At 36.0% G+C, this 14,222-nt stretch overlaps 1 protein-coding gene across 1 annotated transcript in view; it reads right to left on the bottom strand.

Moving 5' to 3' along the window:
- Window positions 1-14,222, bottom strand: part of LOC140446636 (protein still life, isoform SIF type 1-like) — a 246,305-nt gene that overhangs the window by 13,794 nt on the left and 218,289 nt on the right. The window contains exons 12-14 of the mRNA XM_072539222.1: window positions 13,884-14,040; window positions 10,640-10,696; window positions 6,920-7,106 (exon numbers count right to left, since the gene is read on the bottom strand). Of these exons, the coding sequence (XP_072395323.1) occupies window positions 6,920-7,106; window positions 10,640-10,696; window positions 13,884-14,040 (401 nt within the window). The remainder of the gene's footprint in view (window positions 1-6,919; window positions 7,107-10,639; window positions 10,697-13,883; window positions 14,041-14,222) is intronic.

The following is a 14,222-nucleotide window of genomic DNA, read 5'->3' on the forward strand; positions in this document are numbered from 1 at the left end:
TTCATTCATTCTCCATTCATACACATCCACACTCTATTCATCAGCAAGGAGGTTCCCTGTCTCGTTCCAGGTAGCGCGTAGAAGACACTCATCGCTCCTAGTTCGGCATTATTTCCAGATGGGCATTTCCTCCTTCCCCACAGTCTGACTCACGCATTCCAACTCACACAGTGTGACCCACTTTTCTAGCTTCACCTTTCAGCATCATTCACTCTTACCTTTAGCGTTGGTTTAGCAGTCTTTCTTCCTCTTCCTTTTTCCTGATTACTGCACGAATATAGCTGTGTATATTAGTCCAAACTAATTTATTTTCAATCATTCTCTCAATCATTTCTCTCACTGTAACAAAATTCACACCTGTCTCTCTCTCCATTCTGTTCCTTTCCACTATCCATCTGCTGCAATCTAACATCGTATGTGTCACAGTGTCCGAGTATCCACAGTATAGGCATTCATCTGTATCAGCCTTTCCGATCCTATAGAGGTAGGCCCTAAAACACCCGTGTCCTGTGAGCACCTGCGCCAGGAAATAATCCAGTCGCCTGTGGCCACAGTCCACCCAATCTCTTATCGTTTGGGATCAGCATTTTCGTCCACTGTGCCACATCTTCCGTGTTGTTCCATTCTTCTTGCCATCTTTCAACTGACCTTTCCCTTTCCTGTCTTTTCTCGGCCACAGTAAGGTTTGGACCTCTTCTCTCATACAGCTCTTTTCTTTCCACCGCCAAAACATGCAACGGAACACATCCAGTGATGGTCCATAAGGCTGCCGCAGACACAGTCCTGTGGGCGCATGCCACTCGCAACAGACTTGTTCTGTCTACTCGTGTCATGAGACTCCTACAGGCAGTTATCTCTACGGCCTCGCTCCAGACTGGTGCCGCGTAGAGGACGATCGATTGTACAACACCGTGTAAGACCCTCCTCCTTTCGGATTTGGGTCCTCCAATGTTCGGCATCACCCTCCCCAACGCAGCCGTACTATTCGCAGCCTTCCGGACCACCTCCCGCACGTGCTCTCCCCATTTTCCATTCTGGTGCAATGTCACTCCTACATACTTTACATGTTTCTTAGATGTTAGACATGCTCCCGCATATTTTAGTTCAATATTTTGCCTATTCCTTGTCCCCTTCAGAATGATGGCTTTGGTTTTCTCTGTCGCAAGTTTCAGTCCGTGCTGCGTCATCCATTTCTTTACGACGCCGCCTGCGTTTCTAACCCGGTATTTGAGATCTGGCTCATCCCGAGCCACTACCAGTACAGCGAGGTCATCCGCGAATGCGAAGGGGGTTGTACCCTCTCCGTATTCACAGTGCATAACCCCGTCATATGTCAGATTCCATAGCGTCGGGCCCAAGACAGATCCCTGGGGTACCCCGGCCGTCACGTCCACGATCGTGCCCTTTTCCGCCATAATCCTTCTTTCGGACAGATACTCCGCCACCACATTCATCAGGTAACCAGGACATTCTCTCTCCTCCATTGCCTTCATTACCTCGTTCCACTGCAACGTATTGAATGCATTCTTAACATCAAACAACAGCAGAGCCGCCCAGCGATGTTCATCCCCTCTGTTGCGCAATGCTTCGAGTACACTCACGATTGCATCAATCGTGCTTTTCCCTTTACAAAAACCAAATTGCCTCCTTGATAAACCACCTGACCTCTCAATCATGTCGTCTATGCGTACTCGCAGCATCCTTTCATACAGCTTACTGATGCATGGAAGCAGACAGATGGGGCGATACTTTTCCCTAGCTTTGGGAAGCAGTATTAACCTCGATGTCCTCCAAGGCTCAGGAAAAGTTTGTGCTTCCAGCAGAGCATTCATATGTTCCAGAAGCCACGCAGGTTCCACCCGTCCTAGACCCTTCACCGCCTCAGGTGGTATCTGATCTAGTCCTGGGGACCTACGAGTCTTCAGTGAACCCAATGCCTCGATAAGTTCATCCATGGTAAAGGGTACAGCTCGCTTAGCTCCTTCATCCGTCCATACAAGCTTCTTTTCTAACTTGGCTGCACCGTACTGATGACGATCAAATAGTGAGAAATACGTTGCCTTCCATTGATATATATATTTTGTTTTTTGTTTTCCTGTTTTGCGAGATACGGTAGCTACCTAATCGCTGGAGTTATTTGATATTGTACTGCTCTAATACAGCCGGTTCTCACATATGACTTTCAGCCGTCGCTCACAGATGGCGGCGCATGGTGCTTAATTTGTAACTGATTTCTGCTGAGAAAAACGTGGGCAAAAAACGTGAGAAAAAATAAACATATTAGAAAGCTTATTTTCATATTCTTTTGATTAATTACTTATTTTAATGTATAATAAAATAATATAAAGAATAAAGAAAATATCGTCCGCTCAATCCGCGAATCAAAATCCATTGTCAGAAATGTTCGCGCTAACCCCCACGCCAATCCCCGTGCCAGTACCGCGCCAATCCCTTCGCTAGCCCCCACACCAACCTTCACCCAAACAACGTCATCGTCGACGGTATCAATGAACCGTCCTCTATTCCCAGCAGCAGTAGTGATCAGTGTAGTAGTGTCTGGGGGTTTGGGAGACTGAGATCTCAGAAGTCATGAAGAAGACATCAGAGAGGATATCGAAAGCTAGGCGCACTGAGAATCAACGCGGTTCAACCCGGAAGACTCTAGAGTTTAAATATTTATTTTGGTAATAGTATATATATATATATATATATATATATATATATATATATATATATATATATATATATATATATATATATATATATATATATATATATATATATATATATATATATATATATATATATATATATATATATATATATGGTAGGTCTCACCGGCACAAAAAATGGAGCACTTATATTTTTAAAATAAACTTGAAATTTTAATTCTCTTTAAACTTTTATTATTATAATAACATTAACACAAACAAAACAAACTCTTTTAAGTAATTTCTGATAAAACTTAAGTGATAATCTGAAATAAAATTCATAAAAAATCAAAAATAAAGAATACACTATTCTTATTATTACTTTTGAAAATGCAAAGGTAGCTGTTGGTATTCTGTTGCTATTCTTACGTTCTTGTTAATGTGAGTATACTGTTAAGTCAAATCAAGTGTCAAACACAATTTGAAGTTGAATTGCGTCGATTTAATCTCAAAAATTATGGTCCCAAAAATCCCGAAACAGTGACTGCTTTTGTTACGCTGTTTTCAGACGGAAGAAGTGAGTGATATGTTGTTCAAAAGTATCAAATATACAATGGTACTATGCACCGTATTTTTATACGTTTCTTGGCAACTGGAGCTTACACTAGACGACCTGAAACCGGTCCCCAACGAAGAACTAGTGCCCGTGATGATCGCTTCATCCTCTTACATGGTCTACGAGATCGTCGTGCCACGGCTGTACAAATCCGAAAACAACTTCAGTACGTACGGAATATTAACGTAAGTGAACAAACAATTAGACAAAAAAGCAAATTTAAGCAGTCGCATTAAGTTGCACGGCTTCAGTTTTCCAGAAACCATGCTCATTTTACTGTAAATAATAATTGGAGGCACGTTTTATCTACCGATGAGTCCAGGTTTACCTTGCGGGTTTCAGATGACCGTGAGAGAGTATGGCGAAGACCACATAAGCGTTTTGCAGAATGTACCTTCAGTCATAGGGTAGACTATCAAGGGAGCCCAATTATGGCGTGAGCTGGAATTTCTGCTGCTAAAGGCCATACAGAATTGTACATCGTTCCAAAAGGCTCCATAATAGCTGCCAGGGACCTTAAAGAAATTCTCCAAGATTTTGTTGTGTCTTGTGCTGGTTTTGTTGGAAATGACTTTGTTCTGATGCATGATAATGCCAAGCCTCACAGTGTGAGAGTCATTTAACAGTTTTTAAATGAAGTAAACATTCCTGTAATGGATTGGCCAGCATTGGTCCAGACGTAAACCCAATCGAGCATGTTTGGGACATGCTTAGGCGAAGGATACGAAGTCGTGTTTCTGCTTTTTTAACCTCAAATCAGTTACAAGAAGCTCTTTTAGAGGAATGGGAACTTATTTCTCAACAGGACATTTCTCATTTGATTTTAGGCATGCCAAGGAGAATTCAGGCAATAATAATTCGAGCACGTGAAAGAAACATTTATTATTAAAATCAGTTTGTCCGGACACATGATTTAAGTTTTCGTTAATTGAGCGTCATTTTGTTGACAACATTTACTTACGTTTTTTTTCCTTAATTTTTAAATTGTTATCTACTGAAACAGTTCTTGGTTCAAAAGTTAAAGTTTTATTAGAAATTACTTAAAACAGTTTGTTTCGTTTGTAATTAAGGGAGACCAGGGCTAACAAGGAGAAGAAAAAGAAGAGCTAATTAACTAAAGGGTTTAGTTGACATTGACTATGATTTGAAGTGATTCATTCGTATATAAGTTAACGCATGTCTATCATACGGCCCTCGGAATGACAGGGTGATGCATGGGGTTTGTAGACTAAGCCGTGCCGGGGTCTATTGACTTAGTCGACAAACCGCATCATGTCCTCAAATTTCAAAATTTGTAAACTAAGTTGGAATTTTACAATGCATTAATAATTTGATAGTGATATCGAGGCATTTGGAAACTATTAGAAACTGTTATATTGCATATGTTTTTCTAAATATAAATCTATCTGAAGCGTTAATTGTCTTTATTTTGCAAACGTGTAAACTTGCAAGCATCGGATATTTGGAACGTTGACTAGAAGGGTATGTTTAGAAGCCGGATAGAATAGTGGCACGACGTGGCTTTAAGCAAATAGGCAGAACTCACGTCCACAGAAAGATAAATTCTTTTAATCCTTACTATTGCAGTTTTAGCAAGTGATAATACTGTTCTTCTGTGTTCTTCATTCTCCCGAGGATAAACTACAGGGACCACTTTATTACAGATGCATCTGTCGGAAGCCTAGGCGATGCAGATCCATCAGGGTGGATGAAAAAACAACATTTTTGGAAAAAGGATCGCCCTATATTTTTGCTACTTTACAACCTTGAATTTTATCTGTCTATAGAGGCGTTAAATATTTGTAAGAACAATGGAGTAACAGTTTTATCTTTTCCTCGGCACTGCTCGCATAAATTGCAGCCTCTATATAGGAGTGTTTACGGATCCCTAAAAAAATACTACAATCCAGCTATGTATAACTGGATGCTGAACAATCCAGGTAAGGCATTTTCCATATATGACCTTCCTGGCATTGCAAAATTAATCTGCCTCTAGCTGCTACGCCAAAGAGTATAATGAATGAGTTCAGTAAAACAGTTATATGTCCTCTAAATGAGGGTATCTTAACAGAGAGTGACTTCTTGCCATCATATCTGACAGACAGGCCTATACCAGGAAATGAAGAAGAAAACGCTACCAAAACCACTAGAAAAATTTCAACAGTGGGGCAAGCTAAAATTATGGAGAATTTACCGAAAATTATAGAACATTTTCCAGATGTCAACCACAAATTGTCTGCAAACACAGTCGCATCGAGAAAAATAGAACCTGCAAGTTCGATATTGCTTTCGTTTACAGAAATAGGTCCGTTTTCAAAACCAAATCTTCGACAAACTTCAAACTGACAGACAAACTGCTATTTTAACCGATCGATAAAAAAAGACGCTCTCATGGAAGAAATGCAGAATGAGAAAGAAAATAAATGTTTACATAAAATAAAAACATGCAACCAAAAGAAAGACATCAAAAACACCAAAATTAGAGACGGTCGAAAATTTCTTTTCCAGGAGGAAAGCCCGATTTCATCTACGCCTGCAGCTCATCATGTCCTTAGATCCTCGGAATGTGAGAGTAAAACTAAGTGCTTAGTATGCGAAGGACCCTATTGAAATAGCACTAGAGGTGATGACTAGGTGTAATGTACCCACTATAGCAGATGGGCTTACATCAGATGCACGAACAAAACTAATATCACTTTTTTCATATGCATCAACTGCAATTCAGATGATGATTTGTAAGTTTCATTTTTAATTGTTAGATTTTCTTAATGTCAATGGTTAACATAAACGTGAAAAATTGAATCTTCATTTGTTTTTGAATTGTGTCACTATTATTACCCTTATGATATCACTAAGAAAATATTGAGTCAACTAATCCCAGGTCGTTAGTCAACTAAACCCGCACCCGGGGCTACTTGACTTATTTGGTAGGGCAGTCAAAATTTGTTTGAATCTTGCTCTACAGAGAACTCGAATAAATTGAACATGTATGTACAATACCTGAAGGAGTATAGAACCAGATCACATACTTGAATAATGGAAAAAGTAAATCAGTAAAAATTAATTATTGAAAAAATAAGTTAACAAACCCCGGTCTCCCCTACGTTATTAAAATAATAAAAGAAAATTACAATTTTAAGTTTTTATTTTAAAAATGCAAGTGCTCCGCTTTTCGTGTCGGTGAGTGTATATACAAATGAAACTTGACAACGACTTTATCAATTTTATTTATCTTTCTTTTTCCAATTTCGCTTTTATATTTGTCACGATGCAAATGTCATTTAACAGCTATATTAGTGGCTCGAATTTATTAAATTCCTAATGCACTGTCCATTCAATGGCAACGTTTATGTAGTTTTCTCCAGAAATTTAATCATATTTGAAGGCTTATAAGATGTAAATCATAAAATGGTTCTTAAGATGGTTAAGGCGTGTCACCATCGAAATTATATTCACTAAATACAAAGAACTGATATATTGCAAATTTCATATCATATGAACACACATTATCATTTAAATTATAAGCACATCACCACATATCATTTGTCAAATAAAACGTTTTTTCATAAATCTATTACAAAATATTTTTCACTGTTGTTGTGTAAATAAATCAAAATAATTTGTCTACCGCTTAAAAATAAAAAGTTCAAACCTGGAATTATGGTCGCTAAGATATCCACGTTCTCTTTCTCTCTCTTTTTCCCGCTCTCTTAAAAGTTCATTTCTATCGCTGTAGTAACCATCTCTATCTCTATCTACTCTATCTCTGTTATTCGCATTAAGTCGGTGAGATAGCGGCAAAGTAGATGATTTGTTCATGGAAGCACTGGATGATGGTCCTAGGAAAAAAAGACGTGAAAATAAAGTGCAATGTTGAAGTATTGTCAAAAAGATATTAATAGTTATTTATGTACCAAGGGTATTAAATAGATGTTTATGCCTAGAGGGCGATGATGTTACAAACCCGAGGGCCACAGGCCCGAGGGTTTGTAAGTCGCTAGAATGCATATACATCTATTAATACCCGCGGTGCATACAAACTTTTATGTCACACTAGTTCGTTACTGCATCTACAAATAAATATGTACAAAAAAATCCAAAAATTCGATTTCATTTTGACAATATATTTACTATAAGTATATAGTAGATATTTTACCGTCCGTGTTATGTTGCTACGCTACGGAAATGCTGTCAAACATGTCAAACTAGAACCGTGAAAATGCAAGATATTTTTAAGATCTCTAACCAAATTAAAAAAAAAAGTGGAAAAAGCAACGCAGAAGTTAGTACCACATAAGTCGAGAGATGCCTACGACAAGGAATATGAAAAATTACAGCACTGGATGATAGAAAAACATGTAGAACACATTAGTGAAACTGTGCTACTTGTATACTTTGCCGATCTCGCCGAAACATTTTCTCCGAGTTCCCTGTGGTCCAAATATTCAATGGTAAAGAAGACTTTAATCGTATATAAGAATATTAACATAACCAATTTGAAATGTAGTTAAATAAAGATGTTTCTAATAAGTTATCTTTTTATTTGTATCTTTACGCCCGCGTGGGCCATAAAGTACACTTTATGCACGCGATGGCATAAAGTACACTATTACGTAGTTGGTAACTAAGCGATAAAAACACAATAATAAACTAGTATGACATAAAAAAATATACAATATTTACATATTTACAAATGTATCCATTAATTAGTTATTTATTATAGATATGCATTTACCTGTTTCTATATAATTTAAAAGAAAATTATAAGAAAATTTTTGGCAAATGCAATAAAAGAAAGAGCATTTATAGGAATCAGACTAAATAAAGTTATGTAATGGAATCTAAGTGATTTTCCTCACCGCAAGTATAAAATCTGTAAGTACAAATATTTATTTAATCCAAATAATCAACATTTAAATTAAATCCACGTAAACAAGAATCAGACATGTCAAACTAGAACCGTGAAAATGCAAGATATTTTTAAGATCTCTAACCAAATTAAAAAAAAAAAGTGGAAAAAGCTACGCAGAAGTTAGTACCACATAAGTCGAGAGATGCCTACGACAAGGAATATGAAAAATTACAGCACTGGATGATAGAAAAAGACTGACAGAAAAGAATTTAGATAAACGAGACATCCGACTAATAGCAAATATGTACTACAATCAGAAAGCAGTAGTGAAAGTAGAGAATAATACCACTGAAGAAATCGAAATAAAGCGAGGTGTGAGACAAGGGTGTATACTGTCACCAACCCTGTTTAATCTCTATTCCGAAGACGTAATGAATAGAACACTCTCTGAGCAATCCGTAGGTATTAAAATAAATGGTGTTAGATTAAACAATCTGAGATTTGCCGACGACACCGTTCTGATCGCAGAAACACTTGAAGAGCTACAGACATTGGTGAATAAGATAGCAGACTGCAGCGAAGAATATGGACTATCTTTGAACATAAAGAAAACTAAATTTATGGTAATATCGAAATCAACACAAAATGTCCAAAATTTATATTTACACAATGAAATTATCGATCGAGTTAGCAAATACAAATATTTAGGCACTTTTATAAATGAAGACAACGATAGCTCAGCAGAAATCAAAATAAGAATAGAAAAAGCCAGATCCATATTCACTAAAATGAAGAGAGTGTTCTGCGGAAGAGATTTGAGCCTTGAAATGAAACTTCGCCTGATGAGATGTTACGTACTTTCTGTGCTGTTCTACGGAATGGAGTCATGGACGTTGAAAAAGATTGATACCAAAAAATTAGAGGCATTTGAACTGTGGATGTATCGCAGAATCCTGAGAATATCATGGACCGAGAGAGTCACAAATGTCGAGGTCTTGAGAAGAATGAATAAAGAAAAGGAAGTCATATTTACGATCAAAAAACGAAAACTGCAATACTTGGGACACATTACAAGAGGCGAAAGATATGAACTGCTTCGAATAATTATGCAAGGGAAAATAGCAGGAAAAAGGTCCATAGGAAGAAGACGAAACTCCTGGCTAAAGAATCTACGGGAGTGGTATAGCTGTAGCAGCAACGAATTGTTTCGGTCAGCAGTTTCGAAAATACGTATAGCCCTGATGATCACCAACCTTCGGAACGAAGATGGCACTTGAAGAAGAAACAAGAATCAATTTTTGGTTATAAAGTAACAACTTTTTACTGCTACCATTTATGAGTTCTGGTAAAAAATGGGACAGGACCGGACTAAGTTTTTAAAATTTATTATCTCTAATGATAATAATTAAAAATGGATAATTTTTCGTCTCTTTGGACCCTGAACAAGAACTGGAGAAACATTCACCAAATACAAATATGAAACAATCTTTTGCAACTATCACGAATGAAAATATACCTAAATTTTCATCCAAATCACAAGCAATAGTTTTTCCTACGCTTGAAAATACAAAGTTTAAATAATATTTATTTTCAGCAAAAGACTCACTTGGTTCCTTAAAAAACATAATATTGTTCCCGACGCTTATTCCGGCTTCCGACGGCATCGGTCTGCTCCTAATAACCTTGTTCTTCTTCAAACACACATTTCTCAAGCAACCAACAATCAACAAGATGTAGTAGCAACCATATTTGACATTGAATGGGCATTTAATTCAATCTTAAGAAGAGCAATAATTGCCAAACTCTCATACTATAATTAGGACGGTAATATTTTCTCATTTGTAAAAAAGTGTTTAACTGGAAGAAACTTTAAAGTCCTTGCCAATGGTAAACCTTCTCAATCTCTTTCTCAAAATCAAGGTATCCCTCAAGGATCTGTATTAAGTTCAACTGTATTCATTCTTGCATTCAACGAAATTTGCAGGTCCTTTCCTGCTTATATCAAATATGTTCACTATGCTGATGAGCTAATCATTTATTGCCATTGTAAATCTGTCCCCACCACATGTAAACTTATACGAGTGCAGTAAATCTACTTTAAGATAGATCTAAAGAACTAGGAATATCACACTCTCAGAGCAAAACCAAATAAATTAAATTTTCCAGAAGGACCTCCACTCCATTATCCCAAATTTTATTCAACAATTCTCCACTTTCTGTTGTTAATCACTGTAAAATTCTCGGATTGATATTAGACTCCAGATTGAATTAGAAGAATTAAATCTCTGAACTTAAAACCAATTGTTTTAAAAGGCTAAAATTTTTTATACGATAACTAAATTCGTTGGGTCAATCTTTTGCGATATTTGGCCTAATTCCTCCATTCAAAGAAAGAGAATAATAAAATAATCAATTGACTATTACCTTACCTTTACAAAGATACAAATTTTATTTTAATATGTACAAAACACAAATTAGTAAAACCCAATCAAATAATAATTTCGTCGAGAGGTAACTTACGTTTTCTAGAGGGATAAGGACTTCTTTGGGTAGATCCTGGTAAACTTTCTGCAAATTCTAAAACGTACTTACGATTAGTAACAAGCTGGCTGTTTTCCCTTTTGTTTGATCAACTGACCCGTTTATCATAATAAAAAGGGTGATTTTCGTGAGAATACAATAAAAGTCGTGAGATAAAGGTGAAAGTAGACATAGAGGTGTGAGTCATACAAAAGGTTAAATATTAATTGGAAAATTTGTTAAATCAGGAACTATTTGTTAATTTTAAAAAATAAACATTAATACGTTAATTCTAGAATAATTCTTTTGTATTAATTAAAAAACTTTTATTTATTATTTTACTATCATAATTGTTTGGGAAAGTGTAGGGTATTGATTTTCATGTTTTACATTTAATATTTTTCTTTTGCTGTACTATATTTTGATCTAATTCAATATTGTGTTCTAACGACTTTGTTAAAATATATTGCTTCCTGTTATTTCGTAAAATCGAATTGTTAAACTGGCTATCTCATTTATTATGTTTTAAGTACGGAGAATTTGACTTCTTTTGTTATTTTTGTGTCGCCAATACACACAAGAGTAAAGTATCGTATTACCGTGACAATTAACTTAAATTATCGCCACTCAAAATCGCAATACAATAGAGTGATTTATGGGTATACCCTCTTGCTACCGACCACCTCGAAGCGTGGACAGAGGGTGGTTTCTGACGATCTCAAGACGACACTTCATCTCTAAGCAGCGAACGAAACACACCGAGTTTTTTGGTTCTCGAGCTAACGAGCCTCGCGGTCCCGACGTGGCACCAACGAGATTCCACTGGCTAAGAATCTTTCGACATTAATATTTCAAAAGGTATATTCTTTGTACAGACAACAATAATGAGTAAGGCTAGTTAATATCATAATTTATTCACAGATGTATTTGCTATTTTTCGCTAATTTATTTACAAACAAAATATTGCATTCTTTCTTTATTATTATTTATCTAATATCATTTAACCAGCGACCTATTAAGTTCTATACAAAACAATACTTATTCTTAACATTTCTATTTCTCTTGCACGTAATGTCATATTGATAATGGTTCCTGATTTGGAAATTAAAATAATAAAGTTATAGACGTAGTTATTTTTCGTCAGGGAAGAAAATACTACTGAACCTCTAAAAATTATATATATAAAAATTTTTCCAATAATGTCAATTTTGGGACCGCAAAATAGATGCAAAAAAGTTTACTATTTCACCTCCCGGCTTTCCTCTAAAACGCCCCTCGTATTGGTAAAAACCGAAAAAATCGATTTAACAAAAATCTGTACGTCGTAAAAAAAAATATTTCTAATAAAAAATGTAGCTGAGATAATTTTAAACAAAAATATTTATTAGCACTTTTTATATAGAATTATTCTTTCTCTCAGAAACAACTTTTGAAACGACCGGCGATTTTGAATGTCAGCTATGCACGCGAAACCAATTTTAAAGAAAATGTGTATCAACTCGACGATACAAATTCGATATCTTTTGATCAATGTATTGCTGATACAAAAAACAATTTGCTACACCAGAAAGAAGAAAAATTGACAGATCAAAAAGAAGAATAATTGACATTGGCCATGAAAAAGAAGAATAATTGACAGTTGGAAGCCAAAAACAAGAAGAATTAAGGACCAAAAAGAAGAAGAAGCGGCGGCCATCTTGGCGGGGCCAGTCTTTGTGACGTCGATGGACGGGGCTTCATTCTTATTGGCCAATGAGCGAAGTTTGTGACGTCAGAGTGGAAGTGTCTTTCAAGTGTCCCATACTCTGAAGAAGAATTGACAGTCGACCCAAAGAGGAATATTTGATAATTAAAATGACAGCGGACGGCTGCAGATAAGAAAGACAATTAACAAATCGAAAATAAAAAGACAGGTGGCTCGAAGAAAAGAATGAGATTTGACAACTAAAATAACAGTTAACAGTTGGTGATAAAAAGGAGAATTGACCGAGAAAACACCGAAAAGAAGAAAAATTAACAGACCGAAAAGAAGAATAATTCACATTAGCTACGGAAAAGAAAAAGAATTGACAGATAACAGCCGAAAACCAAGAAGAATAGACGGACCCAAAAGAAGAAGAAGCGGCGGGTCATCTTGGCGTGCCAGTCTTTGTGACGTCGGTGGACGTGGCTTCGTTCTCATTGGCCAATGGACGGAGCTTGTGACGTCAGAGTAGAATTGAAGGGGTGGTCTCAAGTGTCCCATACTCCAAGAAGACTAGACGGACCGAAAAGAAGAAGAAGCGGCGGCTATCTTAGCGGACCGGTCATTGCGACGTCAGTGGAGGAGGCTTCGTTCTCGTTGGCCAATGGGAGGAGCTTGTGACGTCAGTGTGGAAGTAATCGAATGAACTATCTTACATCTAAAGTCGTCCCAGGAACGCAACTCAACAATATTGGCAATATCATTTAAAAGTCGTCTACTTTAAAATATATAATGTATGTCTGAATTGTCAATATAAATAAGTCAGATAAAATTAAATTATTAGAAGAATTTTTCACCAAGTAACAAAAAAAAACAAAATTTGTTTAATTTACTAATGTTTGTATTTTAAGAACGATTTCCGAAGTGGAAATTGAAACGTCAATAAACGTACTTTAACCTTTAATTGTGGCTTATTTCCATTTAAACAGTATTTTACTTTCTATTCTGAAATATTTCTGTATATACATTTTCCACATGGTTTCCTTATTCGGACCCTTAGATTAAGGCTGCTTAAAAACAAAGAAATTGTTTAATCTTTATAAATGCTGCTCTTGCTATGTATATTTGGAATTTTATTTCTTGTAATGGATCTAGTGTTTCGTGAATAGTCTCGTCTTCCACTTACCAGCTATTTCTGTGTCACTAATCTAGTGACCTAAAATCTATTATTAGATTCAGAATATTCTATAAACGTTCCTTAAAGTCTATAGTTGATCAAACAAAACCAGTAGCTCTACGACGACATTGGTTTTACTCTAAGATAATATGCATAATAGATTTATAAAAATCCTAATGCAAATTTCATTTAGAATCATCTAATTACTTAAATTAGCGTACCTTCGTACCATTCAGACCAGATTTTACACTAACACTGCCGGTTTTTGTTATTAGTTTTGGAAATTATAATTATTAGCATGATTTATCAATTTTTCTTTATGTAGACATTACAATAATAGTTACTGATTTAACCAGAAATAGATACAAGTGATTTTCACGTACCAAGATTCTCCATGCTTTGAGTTAATAAAGCTTCAAAGGTGTGCAAGCTGTAACTTTCGGCATCCATTCCTTTAGCTAACGTGTTTCTAAGATGCATCTCATATTCTAGGAGAAGTCTGCTGGTTGGAGATCCGGGGGTTGGGGTTGTATTAGCATTCTGCAATATACAGGAAAAGTTAGGAAACATAATATTTATAAAATTAATAATAAATAACTGAAAAATATTTATTTAATTGGTGCAAACGTCATAAGTGCGAATATATTTGGTATGTTAGTAATATTTTTTCTTTCATCCATACCTCAGTGACTAGGTGCTAGCTTATGAAACGTGGCGGCCTG

This window comes from Diabrotica undecimpunctata, chromosome 7 (assembly GCF_040954645.1).
Source record: "Diabrotica undecimpunctata isolate CICGRU chromosome 7, icDiaUnde3, whole genome shotgun sequence".
Taxonomy (NCBI): Eukaryota; Metazoa; Arthropoda; class Insecta; order Coleoptera; family Chrysomelidae; genus Diabrotica; species Diabrotica undecimpunctata.